Source organism: Rhinoraja longicauda, chromosome 23 (assembly GCF_053455715.1).
Source record: "Rhinoraja longicauda isolate Sanriku21f chromosome 23, sRhiLon1.1, whole genome shotgun sequence".
Lineage (NCBI taxonomy): Eukaryota > Metazoa > Chordata > Chondrichthyes > Rajiformes > Arhynchobatidae > Rhinoraja > Rhinoraja longicauda.
In genome coordinates, this window is record NC_135975.1 from 14,559,684 (window position 1) to 14,576,576 (window position 16,893).

Consider the following 16,893-nt stretch of genomic DNA (forward strand, 5'->3'; position numbering starts at 1 on the left):
GCATTCTAATCACAACAGTCTAAGGCTAGATCATTTTATCTTCTCATAAAAACCTTAATGCCTCAATATTTTCAATGTATGTTTTTTTTTAAAGTTGTCATGTTTAAAGACAGAGATAGATGGTAGATGGATTTAGGGTGTGAATTCTGAAGTATTGGATCGCACAGCTTGCTACACAGCTGCCAATGATAGTGTTAAAAGAGGGGGCCATGCTCAAAATCAGGAAAAGTTTAGTTAGAAGACGCAGTGATAGGGAGGATTAAAACTATGAAGGGATTTGAACATGGAAAGACAATTACACAAGAGATTTTGGAGGATTCTGAGCCAATATAGGCCAGCAAAGAATATAAATGACGGGTGAGCAAAACTTGGTGCGGCACATTTTCGGCAGTGGAGTTGTTGATGGACACCTAATACACATAACCGTGATGGATATTGACCAACAACATTATCGGCTTCCATTTTTTTGCATCAATAAAAAACAGCATTCAGTCATGACAACTGATTCAACTAAGGATTTTAGCCTTCATTTTAACAATGTGGCATCTGAGTAGAAGAGATCATGATAGTATTGAAACACACTGGCATTAATAGTAGGAGGGCTATACAATTTTAACATTGGTCACATCTGCATGTCTGCATGCTCTTGCGGTACTAATGAAAGCTCCAGCTTCCTGCAAGAATCCACCATCGTAGTCTCATGTAGGTTGTGCAGACATTTTCGGGATGCCTTCTCATTTGGGTGATTTTGTGACGATGGATTGAGTGTTTCCAAGGCAAGGATGTAGTAAGATTTCCTTATACTAATTTGAGCTGCACTTCTGCTCATTCTGACCTAACACAGAAAGTAAGCTAGTAGTTTTTTTTGTCCTTGAACAATTGTCTTTGTTGGTAAAAGAGTGAGACTACAGGATGATTGCGAGATGTCAGTGGGTAAAATATGTGGGTGATTTTAGCTGGCGTTGGATGGAAAAACAAAGTTGCCCCCTTCTCTTTCGCCGTTAATAATATAATGCCTGTTGATATTGATAAAAATCATTATTTTTAATGTGAATGAAACTCACTTTCAAAGCAAGGTAGTATTACTAAAGAGCTATGTTTGTTAATTAGTTCATGTTGATACAGTAAAACTACATTAATTAAATAAATTCCCAATAAGTAAAAAAAATGTTCTTGTATATTTTCTTGTGTATTTAGATTGATCTGGTCCAACTGCATACCATTCCTAGCCAAATGGCCAAAGATATACAGAAAATAAACCGCAAACGCAAGTATGCATGCTTTAGAAAATTGGAGATTGATGCAATTTATTTAGATACCGACAGCCTATTTTGAATGAGCAAACCAACAGATGTGATTATTTATAACAGACCACAAATTTCTTTTTAAATTTTCTTTTGTTTCTTGGTATTGACATTTGTCACTTTCTGGAAATGTTGAATGCTGCAATCAGCATACAATGCTAATGTTTTGAAATAACTTGTTTTTTTGGGGAAGGAAATGACTTGCAATTTTAACTCCTAATATCATGTAAGCAAGTAGTTAAAAAATTCAGAATATTAGTTTGAAACAGAATGCATTCATTTCAGAATAGTCATTAGTGGCACAAAATATTTTCAAACCAAGATTTTGAAGGCTCTGAACCATTAGTCATTTCTTGAGAACTTGCTTCTTAAAAGACGTGGTGGTGCTGCAATTCTGAGTGGCCATTATTGGGACCTTTTTACAGGCTGGGCATGACAAGAACCTAAAAGCTATTGAAAAACAGAGTATCAATATTAATCAGTGACACAATGATAGCAGAACAAAGAAGTAGAAGTAGTCCATGTTATCTGTCAAGCCTGCTGTGCTAGTTTATTAGATCCGCCTTATCACTTCATTGGCCTCAATTCTCACTTTCCTTAATCCTTTATTTCCTTGTAGTCCAAAGAAAACTATGTCCGCTTTAAATATACTTATTATGTTTCTATCTACAGCTCTCTGGGTTAAAGAATTACAAAGATTTACAATCCTCTGAGAGAAGAAATGTTGCTATATCTGTTTTATTGGGACACTCCCTTATATTGCGATTATATCCCCAAATTTGAGATTGCTGCCCCTCACCATCCATCCCATCAAGACCCCTCAGAAACAAATGTGCTTCAATAAGTTTACTTTTAATTCTTCTAAAGAGACTGGGCCCAATTTATCAAATATGTTCTTGTAATGTAACTGCTTCATCCCAGAAAGGATGGTAGTATGGGTGAAGCAGAGTTAAAAGCAGATAGAACAATGGAAATAATGGATGCATGAGTCTACTTGAAATAGTCTGACATTTTGCCTATAATAATGGATGTGGAGGAGGATTAAATAAATACTGATATCCGGAAAGAAAATTGCAGTTAGACACAAAATGCTGGAGTAACTCAGCGGGTCAGGCAGCACAAAGAGAGAAGGAATGGGTGACGTTTCGGGTCGAGACCCTTCTTCAGTAAATGAAATCAGTAATGGTCTTTGAGATCATTGAGCCTGGTGCTCGACTGTGCGGTCATGGTCCATGATAAGTAGGAGGAGGTGTCTGAGAGTTGTCGCCTGGTCGCCTGAGAGGTCAGCGGGCCAGACGACCACGGCACCTCCCTTGTCGGCGGGTTTGATTATCCAGTCGGGGTTGCTGCAGAGTGAGCGGAGGAGGTCTGTATGTTCAGGGGGAGAGGTTAGATTGAGTAAGGGGAGTGGAAAATTTGAGGTCCTGCCGGCAGTTGGAAATGGAAAGGTCTAAAGAAGGTAGAGGGCCATCCGGGGGAGTCCAAGAGGAGGGGGTCCAGTGGAGATGGGAGAAGGGGTCATCACTGGGTGGTGAGGACTCCTTCCCATAGAAAAAGGCCCGGAGGTGAGACGACGGAAGAAGAGCTCCACATCGTGGCGGACCCGAACTTGTTGAGATGGGGACGGAGGGGAACAAAGGTGAGGCCTCTGCTGAGGACAGACCATTCAGTATCAGAAAGGGGAGGTCAGAGGGGATGGTGAACACACGGCAAGGGTGGGGTTTGGGGTCGGATGAGGGCAGGTGAGTAGATGGAGGCCGAGGCGATGTCTGGTGGGGGGATGGTGGGTGTTCCGAGAGGAGGGGAGCATGAGGACTATTGTATGGGTGGGGAGTAGCTGGGGCCACCTGTCCAAAAGGGGAAGGGGAAGACCCAGTGGAATCCTCACTGAGGTTCCCTGTAGGAGGGGGGGGAACAGTAAGACCCAGCGCAGTCGGGCCCCGTGGTGTTGCAGTCTGCATTGTAGAAGCTGTGGACCCGGTTCTGAGCCTGGGACTCGGGTAAGATGATGGCTGGGCGGTGGAGTGACGAGGGTCGGCAGAGTTACTGGTGGAGGCCCGCGGGGGACTAGAGTCCGGGTCAGCGGACAAAGCATCGATAGTCCTGGTCAGTGGATGGCCGGGGAGGCAGCGAGGGTCAGCGTCATCGTTGAGGCGGTAAAGGTCAGCCGTTCCATTGAGGGGGTAAAGGTTGGCGGCAGCGGCGGTTGTGGCCCTGGGGAGGCCGTGAAGGTCAGCAGCAGCGGCCCCGGGGATGCCGTGAAGGTCGGCAGCAGTGGCCCCAGGGAGGCGGTAAAAGTTGACGATGGCTGCATCTCCGGTGGTCCGGGCCTAGGATGGGCCAAGGAAGGTGGTGAGTGTTGGTGCTGCTCCTCGTGCCAGCAATGGCGTCGCGTGACTGGGCCTTGTGGTGTCCAGGCAGGCGGTGTGGTCCAGCAGAGGAGCCCTGGGCCTGCAGGGGGGTCGAGTCGAGTAGTGTCGATGGAGAGAGCGGTCTGGAGTTGAGCACATTTGCGATCTTTTGTGGAGTTCAGGCAGGAAAGGAAGCGTACGTTGAGGGTGTGGATCTGGCGTTGGATAAAGTGCAGTTGGGGTCCATTGCAGGGATGGGTGAGTGAGGCCCGGAGCTGTGGGAGAGTCAGAGCAAGGGCCTGTTGGTGCCAGCGCATTAAAGCCAGTGTAGAACGCAGGGCATGGAATGAGAACTGTTGTGAAAAATGGCAGATCGACTGTTGGAATCGATAGTCCGGGTTGGGTTCAAAATGGGATGTCTGGAACCGGAGCTGGAATCCTCGAGGTAAAAGATGGAGGCGCAGGCAAGTCCTGAGAAAACAAACGTGGCTGTGGTAACGGGTCTGGCTTAAGACGTGGTCGTAGAGTCGGAGGGAAAGAGGAACCACAAAGGGGGAGCAGTAAGAGAGGATGTTGCTGAACTCTCGTCGGAGAGAGGAGGAGAACCTTCACATACCTTGAGGAGATTTTGCATTGGAGCAGACAAAATGTGTAGGAAAGAACTGCAGATGCTGGTTTCAATTGAAGGTAGACACAAATGCTGGAGTACCTCAGCGGGTCAGGCAGCATCTCTGGAGAGATGGAATGGGGGACGTTTCGGGTCAAAACCCTTCTTCAGTTACTCCCCACCTATACAATAATCCTCATGCCCCAGCTACTCCCCACCCGTACAATAGTCCTCATGCTCCCCTCCATTCTGAACACCCACCATCCCCCCACCAGACATTGCCTCGGCCTCCATCTACTCACCTGCGCTCATCCGACCCCAATCCCCACCCTTGCCGTGTGTTCACCATCCCCCCTGACCTCCCCCTTTCTGATACGAAACAGTATGTTCTCAGCAGAGGTCTCACCTTTGTTCCCCTCCGCCCCCACCTCAACAAGTTCCGGGTCCGTCACAATGTATTCTTCTTCTATTGTCTCTGCCTCCAGGCCTTTTTCTTTGGGAAGGAGTCCTCACCACCCAGTGATGACCCCTTCTCCCATCTCCAAACGGATGCCCTCTTTCCCATCGTCTTGGACTCCTCCCGATGACCCTCTACCTTCTCTAGACCTTTTCATTTCCAACTGCCGACGGGACATCAACCGCCTCAAATTTTCCACTCCCCTTACTTACTCTAACCTCTCCCGCCTGAACGTACAGCCCCCCGCTCACTCTGCAGCAACCCCCGACTGGATAATCAAACCCGCCAACAAGGGAGGTGTCGTGGTAGTCTGGCGCACTGACCTCTTCCGGACTGAGGCCAGGCGACAACTCTCAGACACCTCCTCCTACTTATCCTTGGACCATGACCCCACAGACAAGCACCAGGCTTTAATCTCAAACACCATTACTGATTTAATTTAAATGAAGAAGGGTCTCGAACTGAAATGTCACCCATTCCTTCTCTCCAGAGATGCTGCCTGACCCGCTGAGTTACTCCAGCATTTTGTGTCTACCTTCGATTTAAACCAGCATCTGCAGTTCCTTCCTACACAAGAAAATTGCAGGAACAGTCAGCCACATTTTATCTAATTTTACAACATGGGTTGAAAGATATGGTGGTGCTTATCAAGACACCACTTCCATCTCACTAACTTCCACATTTAGCATCAGGCAGTTCTGAAGAGATTGGTTGAGACATTTTTTTTTTTTAAATAACTCAATTAGAGCAACTATAATGTGGATTTGTTTGAATGTATATCCATGATGTTCCTCAACAAACTGGAACACATCCCTGAAAGCAAGGTGATAGCAGCAATGGAGGTTAAGAATCAACAGGCAAATCTATTAACAGGTACTGCAACTTCACAGCTATTTTCCTGAAAGATTCTTTGAAAGTTTTACTTCACAGAATTCATGAGGATGGCTAAACTTTGTAAATTTTAGAGCTGAGCCTCTAAACTTTGGAATTTATTTTCATTCAACCCAACATTGATTATTGAATTTGTTTTTCTGGAACGTGGACATCAGAGGCACAGTCAATATTTATTGCCCGTGTCTGACTGCCCTTGAGAAGGGAATGGTGAGCTATCTTCTTGAACTCCTACAGTTTTCTTGGGGAGGGAATTCTAGGACTTAAACCAGGCAACAATGAGTGAACAGCATTGCATTTCCAAGTCAGAGTTATGCTGGCATTCTCATGCACTGGCTCCCCTTCTTGGTGGGCGTGGAAAGGCATTTATTTTAGATGCCATACCCAACATGTGTTCACTTAAAGGCCAAGCTTCCTTGGAATGCCTAACCACCAATGCCTCTGGAAGCTCAGGGTCTTGCTTTAGGTGATTTCCATCCTGCTGGAACAGGATTTGCTGTCAAATGAACTTGGTACCCACATTTTACTAGTAGTTTTCAAACTTACCCTTTCTTTGCCCATTCCAGGTTTGGTTTTCATAAATCTTTTCTGAATTATTTCTAATGCATTGTTTTAATCTGACTTTGGGTTGGATAAGTGGCTGAGAAACAATATGGTCAGATGGTATCAAGCCAAAATAAGATTTACACGAATGTACAGTAAGAAATTGAGCAATGTAAGTCAGCAAAAGGATATAAAGTAAATAAGCAATGATTCATAAAAGGAATTTATCTTAAACAAAAGTCGTGCATAAAATAAGAAATCTGACAAAAGTTTTTAGAAGTAACAGTGAAGAACAAAATGTTAAGGAGAAATGTAGCCTCATTAAAGATGAATATAAAGAGACTATAATAGAAAATAAGGAAATAAAATTAAAAATTAAGTCGAAGTTTATAGAAAAATTATGAGGTTTAAAATAGATAAATGGAATCAACAAGTATGTTTCGACCATTTACACTGATCCCAATTTATTTTCTTCATATTCCCATCAATACTTCCCAGATTCTACCATTCGCCTACAAATGGGGGCAATTTACAGTGGCCAATTGTCCTGGATATAATAATTTATATTGTGGACCAATAAAAGAAGCAATTGAGGAGTTTGCAAATGTTTTAGCCATAATTGTCTATACATTCTAGATATGGAAATTGAGCTTTTAGATTGAAAATTTCAAAAATTAGTGTATTATTTAAGACGGGAGGAAGAGGGGGCAGGATGAAACAATAAGAACTATATCAAGGAAATTCTATTTAATTTCTCAAGCTACCATGTTAAACTATCAGTCTAGGTCTCTGAAATAATGGTCTAGTAACATTGCTCTCTCTTGATCCCAGTTACTTGATGTTAACGTGCAAAAATGGGCCACTCTCATCAGAAATTCCAATCATCAAACAAAGGATTTGGTTTCATTTGTGACCATTTTCTCACAAAATTTGTTTAATCTCCATAATGTTTTGCCAGTAAAAAAGAAATCTTCTATTCAGTTTTTGGAGTTCTTCAAATTCAACAAGCTATTTTTAAGAAACTGACTTTCCATCAGATAGTTCTGAAGCCCTGAACTTGCAAATGCTTACACAATACCCATTGAGATTCCCACATCTTCTGCTTTTATCTTTCTTTTTCTTCCATTATGAATGAATGCTTATAATGCATTCCCTTTACGTTGAAAATTTGAAAGCTTTGCTCCTTCCAAAGTTTGTTAAAATATTTTTTTTTTATCTCAGTAATTTAGAGAAGACAAGGATTGAAATAGATGATCAACGCAAGGAACTTCTTAATTCTGTACATCAAATAGAGCACAAATGCAGAATAATTGAATCTGAGAAATTGGAAGTAATGAAAGAGTTAGATGAAAGAAGAGCTTTATTGGACAATAAAGAGCAAGAGTGCAACTACTTGCATAAGATGATTGAGATGGGTAAAGAGTCGGAATCCGCGTCAATGGGAGAAAGGTTTGTCATATCATATCATATCATATCATATATATACAGCCGGAAACAGGCCTTTTCGGCCCACCAAGTCCGTGCCGCCCAGCGATCCCCGTACATTAACACTATCCTACACCCACTAGGGACAATTTTTACATTTACCCAGCCAATTAACCTACATACCTGTACGTCTTTGGAGTGTGGGAGGAAACCGAAGATCTCGGAGAAAACCCACGCAGGTCACGGGGAGAACGTACAAACTCCTTACAGTGCAGCACCCGTAGTCAGGATCGAACCTGAGTCTCCGGCGCTGCATTCGCTGTAAAGCAGCAACTCTACCGCTGCGCTACCGTGCCGCCCGTCATAATATTGAAAAGATTTGTCCATCCTGTGATAATGACAACAGTAGCCTTTACATTTAGCTATATATACAAAACCAAAATGTGAATGATTATTGCCCAAATTAGTGAGGTTTGAGCTTCATGTGATCATAGGAATACAGCTCAAGTTTTATTGTTTTAAGGATTTGACAAATTAACCGGCAATTAAATTTTCTTCTGCCATATCTAAAATTTGATGAAATTATCTTTCCACAAGAGAAAAATGCTCATTGTTTAAATCTGGCTCTTAAAAAGGAGAAAGTCTTTGTTCCTCTGGAAGACTTGGAGTTTGACAGTGCCATTGGCAAGAGATTTCTGAGAACTTTATTTGGAAGCAGCTTTTGTATGTGTAAAACAAGACCACAGGCATTTAAGAGAGTAGGGGTAGTGAAGAGCAAGCTGGCGCTTCTCACATCCTCAGCTTGACTGGCATGGTGGACGCTTAGTGTCCATACATCCAGTGGAAGGAGACACAGATCACAACTTCAGTAATTCATGAATTGTTCTCGATGTGTTCCTTGTACATAAAGTACAAAAGAATATGAAACGGATCTTGTGCCTACTTTATCCTGGAAAAATAATGCATGCAAACTTAGTCAACGAACATCTTAAACGCTTCCATCAAGTGTTCCACAAACACAGAAAGAATTTACAAACACTACACAGATAGCACCAGAGCTCAGATTGAATCGGGCCTCTTGAATTATGAGACAGCAGAACTAGGTGTTCTGCCACACAAGCCAAACATTGACATACATGTTTGCAAAATTACTTTGGGACTTAAAAATCTAGAATTGAGAAGGATTAGGTATAAGCTCCATCATATGGTGCCACATTTTCAAAATAAGTACACAATAAGTTTCATTGTAATGTAAAATTCACAGGAAAATCAGACACTTATTGCAGAATGCACAAGTTTTGTGATTTTACATCCATACAACAGTACCATTGCCGAAACATCGCAATTGTAACAAATGGCAGCTCTTGGATACCAATTCTACAATTCTCATCCAAATACATGTGATCTGCAGTCAGCACAGGCTACTCGTGCAGAGGGAAGTCTTCACATTACTTTTGAGGCCTGGTGCTTCTCCTAGTCAAAAGTTATAATCTTTACCTGGCCTACCCACACTACTGATCTGCTTACACAATTGCCCCAAAAAATTATTTCTCAAATCACCAACAATAAAGCTCAGCCAACAATATTGCACAAAGACTCTTCCCCCCAACGCCCATCTCTTATCCCAGTTCTGATCCTTGCTTCAACAACTTCACCTCCACCCTAATCATTCTCCTAACACATTCTGCTGCATGATTTTTGGTATAAACCTTCCACCAAACTCCTGATCTGATCCTTCTATCAAGATCTTACCCAACCATTCTTCCAAGATTCTGGCGCAACTGTCCATTTTATCAAGCTTCCACAATGACCGTTCACCAAGATCCTGCCCTGATCAAATCCTCTACCATCAGGTCTGAAGAAGGGCCTAGACCAAAAATACCACCTATTCCTTATCTCCCGAAATTCTGCCTGACCCGCTGAGTTACTCCAGCATTTTGTATCCATCTCTGGTATAAACCAGCATCTGCAGTTCCTTCCTAAATAAAATCCTGGCCTGACTCCATTAGCAATATGCCAGTCCAACCTCACCCACTGATATATGGATTCCAATGCCCCCACTCTCTCGATCTTTCTTCCCTAAATTTCTCCTTATCTAGCCTCCAGACTTGGCTCCTTGACTTCCTTCTTGTGTTCCACATTGGGGAAACAGTAAGCCTTGGGAGTAATATATTTTCGGGGTAAATTGCCCACAGTCCCAACTGTGAGCCATTTGACATCAACATTTCAACATGCTGAAATAGGTGTAATTCTAGGCATGAACATGTCTGGTACGTGAAAAACATTTCAAAACATTATTGAGAAAAATAGCGATCTTTTGAAAGAGATAAAACAACTCTCATTAATTAATTAAATAATTGGTCATCCAATCAATTAATTAATTGATTAATTAATTGATGAATTAGGTGCTTTTAATTAAGGTTTCTTTTGTGAGATTTAATGACAAAAATTAAAACTGCATGTAATCAATCTATTTTATAATCTTAACAGAGCTTCCTTGGACTTGCAGCTACGTTATATCCAAACCGAAAAGAAAATATTGTCTGACACTGTCTCATTAAAACAAAGAGAGAAGGAACAAGAGTTACGAAAGATTAAAAAAAGAGAGATACAGTCGAAGATTGCACTTGATTCACTTTCATACGTCGAATATATCTATGAAAAGGTCAAATCTCAGGTAAAGACAGTAAAATATTTGTAGTTAGAGCATTTATGCATTACAGATGCATCAAATTTGTAACGATAGGTTGATCAGAAACAATTTCACATAAGCAATTTATTTCAATGGTTAGTCACCACATGAGAAAATAATTTTACCAGAAATAGTCATTTCCGTCCATCCTTTCTCAATCTTTCACCATTTTACGGTATTAGTTGATTGGGAAATACAGCAAGGAAACGTGTGCTTTGGCACATCGGGTCTGCGCCAACCATCTGTCACCATTCATACCAGTTCTGTCATCCCACTTTTGCATACAATCCCTACACACTAGGGGCAATTTACAGTCCAATTTACTCACAAACCAGTTCAGTTTAGTTTATTGTCAGGAGTACCGAAGTACAGTGAAAAACCTTTGTTGCGTGCTAATCAGTCAGTGGAAAGACAATTATTACAATTGATGCATTTACAGTGTATAGATACATGATAACGGAATAACGTTTAGTTCAAGGTAAAGCCAGTAAAGTCTGATCAAAGATAGTCCAAGGGTCACCAATGAGGTCGAAAGTAGTTCGGGACTTCTCTCTAGTTTGTGATAGGATGATTCAGTTGCCTGATAACAGCTGGGAAGAAACTGGCCATGAATCTGGAGGTGTGCGTTTTCACACTTTTATACATTTTGTCCGATGGGAGAAGCGAGAAGAGAGAGTGGCCAGGGCGTGACTCGTCCTTGATTATACTGCTGGCCTTGCCAAGGCAGTGTGAGGTATAAATGGAGTCAATAGAAGGGAGGTTGGTTTGTGTGATGGTCTGGACTGCATCCACAATTTCTTGCGATCTTGGATGGAGCAAGAACCAAACCAGGCTGTAATGCATCCCAATAAAATGCTTTCTACAGCGCACCTGTAGAAGTTGGTGAGAGTTGTTGGGGACTTGCCGAATTTCCTGAGCCTTCCCAGTTTGTAGAGGTGATGGTGTGCTTTCTTGATTGTTGCTTCAATATGGGTGGTCCAGGAGAAGTTGTGGGTGATATTGATTTCTAGGAATTTGAAGTTTTCAACCATCTCTGTTTCGGTGCCTTCAATGCAATCTGGGGATTGTGTACCCCTTCATTTTCTGAAGTCGATCACTATCTCCATTTGGATGTGGGAGGAAACCGGAGCAATCAGAGGAAACTCACACAGTCACAAGAAGAACATGGAAACTCTATACAGAGAGCATCTGACGAGATCAGGATCAAACCTGGGTCTCCGCCAGCTGTGCTTCATGCCACCCTATTGTATAATATATGGTATTGAATAATAATTCATACACAGAAATAGAGAGGACTATGACAAAATACATGAAGGTGGATTTGGAGAAGTATGTGGTTTTTAGTTTAGAGATATAGCGCGGAAACAGGCCCTTTCGGCCCACTTAAGGAAATCAATTGAGTGCAGTTGACTTCAGGAATGGAAGGCCGTGGGTCTATGAACTTGTCTTCATCAGCGGAATGGCAGTAGAGAGTCAACAGCTTCAGGTTCCTAGGAGTGCACATCTCTGAAGAAGGATCTCAATCTGAAATGTCACCCATTCTTTCTCTCCATAGATGCTGTCTGGCTTGCTGAGTTACTCCAGCATTTTGTGTCTATCTTCTGATAATCTAACCTGGGTTCAGCACAAAGAAAGCTCATCAATGCTTCTCCTTCCCCAGAAGTCTGAGGAGAAGATTTGGCAAGTTGCTATAGGTGTACAGCATAGATTATAATGACTGGTTGCATCACGGCCTAGTTCAGTATCTAAAACTTCCCAGAATGAAGGAGGCTGCAGAAAGTGATGGACATTATTCGGTCCATCAACAGTATCAACCTCCCCACCATCAAAGGGATCTACAGGAAGCACTGCTTCTAAATCATAACTAATATCATCAAAGACCAAAATCGCCTTGGCCATGCTCCCATCCCACTATTAAATTTGCCAACAAGCTACAGGAGCCTAAGAGCCATTGCCTCCAGGTTCAAGAACAGCTTTCCAATCAACTCCTCTCTCTGGCATCCGTCCATCTGTGGGAGATGATGGTGCGGCTTGGCGTTGTCCTAAGTTGGGGGGTAGTGTGAATTGTGAGGAAGATGCAATAAGGCTGCAGGGTGACCTGGACAGGTTGTGTGAGTGGGCGGATACATGGCAGATGCAGTTTAATGTAGATAAGTGTGAGGTTATTCACTTTGGAAGTAAGAATAGAAAGGCAGATTATTATCTGAATGGTGTCAAGTTAGGAGGAGGGGGAGTTCAACGAGATCTGGGTGTCCTAGTGCATCAGTCAATGAAAGGAAGCATGCAGGTTCAGCAGGCAGTGAAGAAAGCCAATGGAATGTTGGCCTTCGTAACAAGAGGAGTTGAGTATAGGAGCAAAGAGGTCCTTCTACAGTTGTACCGGGCCCTGGTGAGACCGCACCTGGAGTACTGTGTGCAGTTTTGGTCTCCAAATTTGAGGAAGGATATTCTTGCTATGGAGGGCGTGCAGCGTAGGTTCACTAGATTAATTCCCGGAATGGCAGGACTGTCGTATGTTGAAAGGCTGGAGCGATTGGGCTTGTATACACTGGAATTTAGAAGGATGAGGGGGGATCTTATTGAAACATATAAGATAATTAGGGGATTGGACACATTAGAGGCAGATAACATGTTCCCAATGTTGGGGGAGTCCAGAACAAGGGGCCACAGTTTGAGAATAAGGGGTAGGCCATTTAGAACGGAGATGAGGAAGAACTTTTTCAGTCAGAGGGTGGTGAAGGTGTGGAATTCTCTGCCTCAGAAGGCAGTGGAGGCCAGTTCGTTGGATGCTTTCAAGAGAGAGCTGGATAGAGCTCTTAAGGATAGCGGAGTGAGGGGGTATGGGGAGAAGGCAGGAACGGGGTACTGATTGATAGTGATCAGCCATGATCGCATTGAATGGCGGTGCTGGCTCGAAGGGCTGAATGGCCTACTCCTGCACCTATTGTCTATTGTCTATTGTCTATTGTCCTGCTTGGAGAGGGGGATTTTTCATCTGTGATTACATTTCCTTGTGTGACTGGCTAGGCCTATCCGTGACAGGCAGATCCTTCCACAGTTTTCACAGGTGAGGTAGTCTCTGGTCGTTGTTCTGGGGAGTCTGTGGCTGCTGCCTTTGACCATATTGCGGCGTTGGCTCCAGGGTCTTGAACCACATGCTGTTGTGATCTTTCATGCCCGCCTGGAGATCCTTCCTCCACCTGCCACAGTCCTCAGCAGCCGCTTCCCAGTAGTCAGTGTCGATATTGAAGCTTGTCATATCCCTTGTAGCGGAGCTTTGGTCTTCGAGCATTGGCAATCTCCCCATAAAGCACGTCTTTGGGGATATGCCCATTGTCCATCCTGTGTTTATGTCCAAGCTAGCGAAGGCGCTTCTGCTTGAGGATAGCAGGGATGCTAGGCATGTTGGTTAGAGAGAGGACAGACTAGTTGGAGATTTTGTCCTGCCAAGAAACTGCCAGGATGCGGCGAAGACAGCGAAGTTATTCAATTTCCGCTCTTGATGTTGATAGGTCATGCAAGCTTCACTACTGTAAAGTAACGTGCTCAATACGCAGGCTTTGTAGACAGTGACCTTGGTTTTGGTTGTGAGTTTCCTGTTCTTTCATGCCCGCTTCGTTAGTCTCCCAAAGGTGGTTGCTGCCTTTCCTATGTGTGAGTTGATTTCTTCATCCAACTGAGGATATCAGTCATCGTGGATCCCAAGTAGGATAATTTTTTGACGGATTCCAGTAAAGTGGTGTTTAGGCTGATTTGAGAGGGGAGTGGAGTGGCCTGACCCATGACAACAGTCTTCTTAATACTGATTGTCAGTCGATATTCATTGCAGGCATGAGACATCCTGTTCATTAGCCTTTGAAGTCCACCTTCCGTTGGGGCGATGATTGCAGCATCATCAGCGTACAGGAGTTCTCTTAGCAGCACAGTTTTCACCTTTGTCTTGGCCTTTAATCTTGCTAGATTGAAGAGTTTCCCATCACTTCTGGTGTGGAGGTAGACTCCTTCCACGTGTGTCGGGAAGGCAAAGGGCAGATAAGAAGATGCTGAACAGGTGGAGCTAGGACACATCCTTGCTTCACTCCGCTTCTCATGGGGAAGCTTTCCAACGTAGCACCGTCAAACTGCACTGTACCATGCATGTTTTCATGAAAGGACTGGATGAAGTTTAGAAGGTGTGGTGGACACTCAAACTTCTCTAGCACCTGGTAAAGGCCGCGTCTGTTGACAGAATCAAATGCTTTTATGAGATCCACGAATGTGGGTTTGCTGCTCTCTGCATTTCTCTTGAATTTGACGCAAGGGAGAAGATCATGTCCAATCAACCATCAGGCTCTTAAAACACACTGCACAACCCAACCACAACTCTAGCAGCGAACTACAATGGACTTTGTAAAATGTTGCACTGTGTACTTTGGATTGCACTGTTATGGTCTGGTTACCTAGTATAACTGATAATTTATGGTTTATCGTATATTTATTTGTTGCGTTAATGTGCCTGTAAAGCTATAGCAAGCATGATGGTGCAGGTGCATATGACAATTAACTCTTGCCACTCTTGCCTATATTTATATCCTAAATAATAATCTATTTTTTCTCAATATTCCTTTTTTTAACTGAAGGTGGATTCTTCCTATCATATTGGGTCATTGTTGGAAAGACGGAATGAGCTGGAAAGTGAAGTTAAAATTCTCAAAAGAAAACTAGCAGACCAGGTGAGCTGAATATTTAAAAATTAACATTTTGATGAATCTTCTCTGCACTCTCTCCCAGCACAGCCACATGTTTCTGTAGTGCACACCGCACACCAAGTGTGATCCAACCAGTGTATTACAACATAACATCCAATTTTTATATTTTATGCTCTGACCTATGAAGGCTAATATTATCAAATGCCTTCTTCACCATCCTATCCACCTGCACTACCACTTTCTGAGGACTATGGACTTCACGATCCCTCTGTTCATCAATATTCTTTTGCATCCAACCATTTAATGTGTATAGCCTACCTCTTGTCAAATGTCGTGTTAAGGTCCACGCAGACATCATCTGTTGCCCTTCCTTCATCCATCTTCTTAGTTACCGTCTCAAATCAAATTAGTGAGGTAGAATTTCTCATGCACGAAGCCGTGCTAACTATTCTTGATCATTCTTACCCTTCCAAATGAGCATAAATCTTGTCCCTTAGAATTTTCTCCAATAATTTTCCTACCACAACGTCAAGTCAAGTCAAATTTATTTGTCACATACACATACTCGATGTGCAGTGAAATGAAAGTGGCAATGCCTGCGGGTTGTGCACAAAAAGAATTACAGTTACAGCATATAAATAAAGTTAATAAGTTACTAAACATAGCACAAAAAGTGTCGACAAAAATTTAGTCTCTGGGGTTATCAAAGTTGACAGTCCTGATGGCCTGTGGGAAGAAGCTCCGTCTCATCCTCTCCGTTTTCACAGCGTGACAACGGAGGCGTTTGCCTGACCGTAGCATCTGGAACAGTCCGTTACTGGGGTGGCAGGGGTCCCTCATGATCTTGCTTGCTCTGGATCTGCACCTCCTGATGTATAGGTCCTGCAGGGGGACGAGTGTAGTTCCCATGGTGCGTTCTGCCGAACGCACTACTCTCTGCAGGGCCATCCTGTCCTGGGCAGAGCTGTTCCCAAACCAGACTGTAATGTTGCTCATATCCAATCTTGAGGCTTACAAAGATGCAAAATTCTCTGATAGAGCCCAATCTCTTTGCCTTCTATTGCAATCTAGGGTAGATCTCTTCGAGCCATGGGAACTTTATCAACCCTTGTGCATGCAGTGATGTCCAACACCTCCTCTTCCTTATTAGTGACTAGTCGCAGATAACTCCTTCCCTGAACGCACTTGTTTCCATGGTGAATACAGATGAAATGTGTAAGAAGGAACTGCAGATGCTTGTTTAAACCTAAGATAGACATAAAAAGCTGGAGTAACTCAGCGAAACGGAGTATCTCTGGAGAGAAGGAATGGGTGACGTTTCGGGTCAAGACTGAAGAAGGGTCTCGACCCGAAACGGCACTCGTTCCTTCTCTCCAGTGATGCTTCCTGTCCCGCTGAGTTACTCCAGCTTTTTGTGACAACGGTGAATACAGATGAGAAGTGTTTAGGATCTTGCCAACATCATATAGAGTAGATCCACACCTGGCCTAACTCGTAGGTCTCTAAGGGGAGCCACTCTTTCCCCGACCACACTCTTGCTTCTGATATACTTAGAGAATGTCTTGGGATTCTCCATTATCTTATCTGCCAAGAATATTTTTTGACCACCTTTTGTGTTCCTAATTTCTTTCTTAAATTCTCCCTTTAACACATTCCTCAAGAAACTCCCTCAATCCCAGATGCTTGTATCTGCCAGTTGGTTTTTTTCTGATCAATTCTTCAATATACTTTGTCATCCTAAATTCCTTAATCTTGTTATCTATGCCTATCACCCTTACCAAAGCATACTGGTCCCGAAATCTAACTAATTCTCTTTTAAAGAAACTCCCCCTTGTCAGCTGTTGTTTTACCCGCAACTATTTGCTCCAAATCTACTTTCTCCAGGTCCTTAAGCTCGTACAGTCAGTTTGCCCCAGTTTAAGACTTTAACCAAAA

The 16,893-nt window shown here is 43.1% G+C and overlaps 1 protein-coding gene across 4 annotated transcripts in view; it reads left to right on the forward strand.

The window, feature by feature from the left end:
• The window catches only part of ccdc146 (coiled-coil domain containing 146), a 101,713-nt gene that overhangs the window by 54,320 nt on the left and 30,500 nt on the right, over positions 1-16,893 (forward strand). For all 4 annotated transcript variants that reach the window (XM_078419713.1, XM_078419715.1, XM_078419714.1 and 1 more), the window contains 4 exons: positions 1,198-1,271; positions 7,375-7,602; positions 10,069-10,255; positions 14,890-14,982. In XM_078419713.1, coding sequence (XP_078275839.1) covers positions 1,198-1,271; positions 7,375-7,602; positions 10,069-10,255; positions 14,890-14,982 — 582 coding nt within the window. The remainder of the gene's footprint in view (positions 1-1,197; positions 1,272-7,374; positions 7,603-10,068; positions 10,256-14,889; positions 14,983-16,893) is intronic.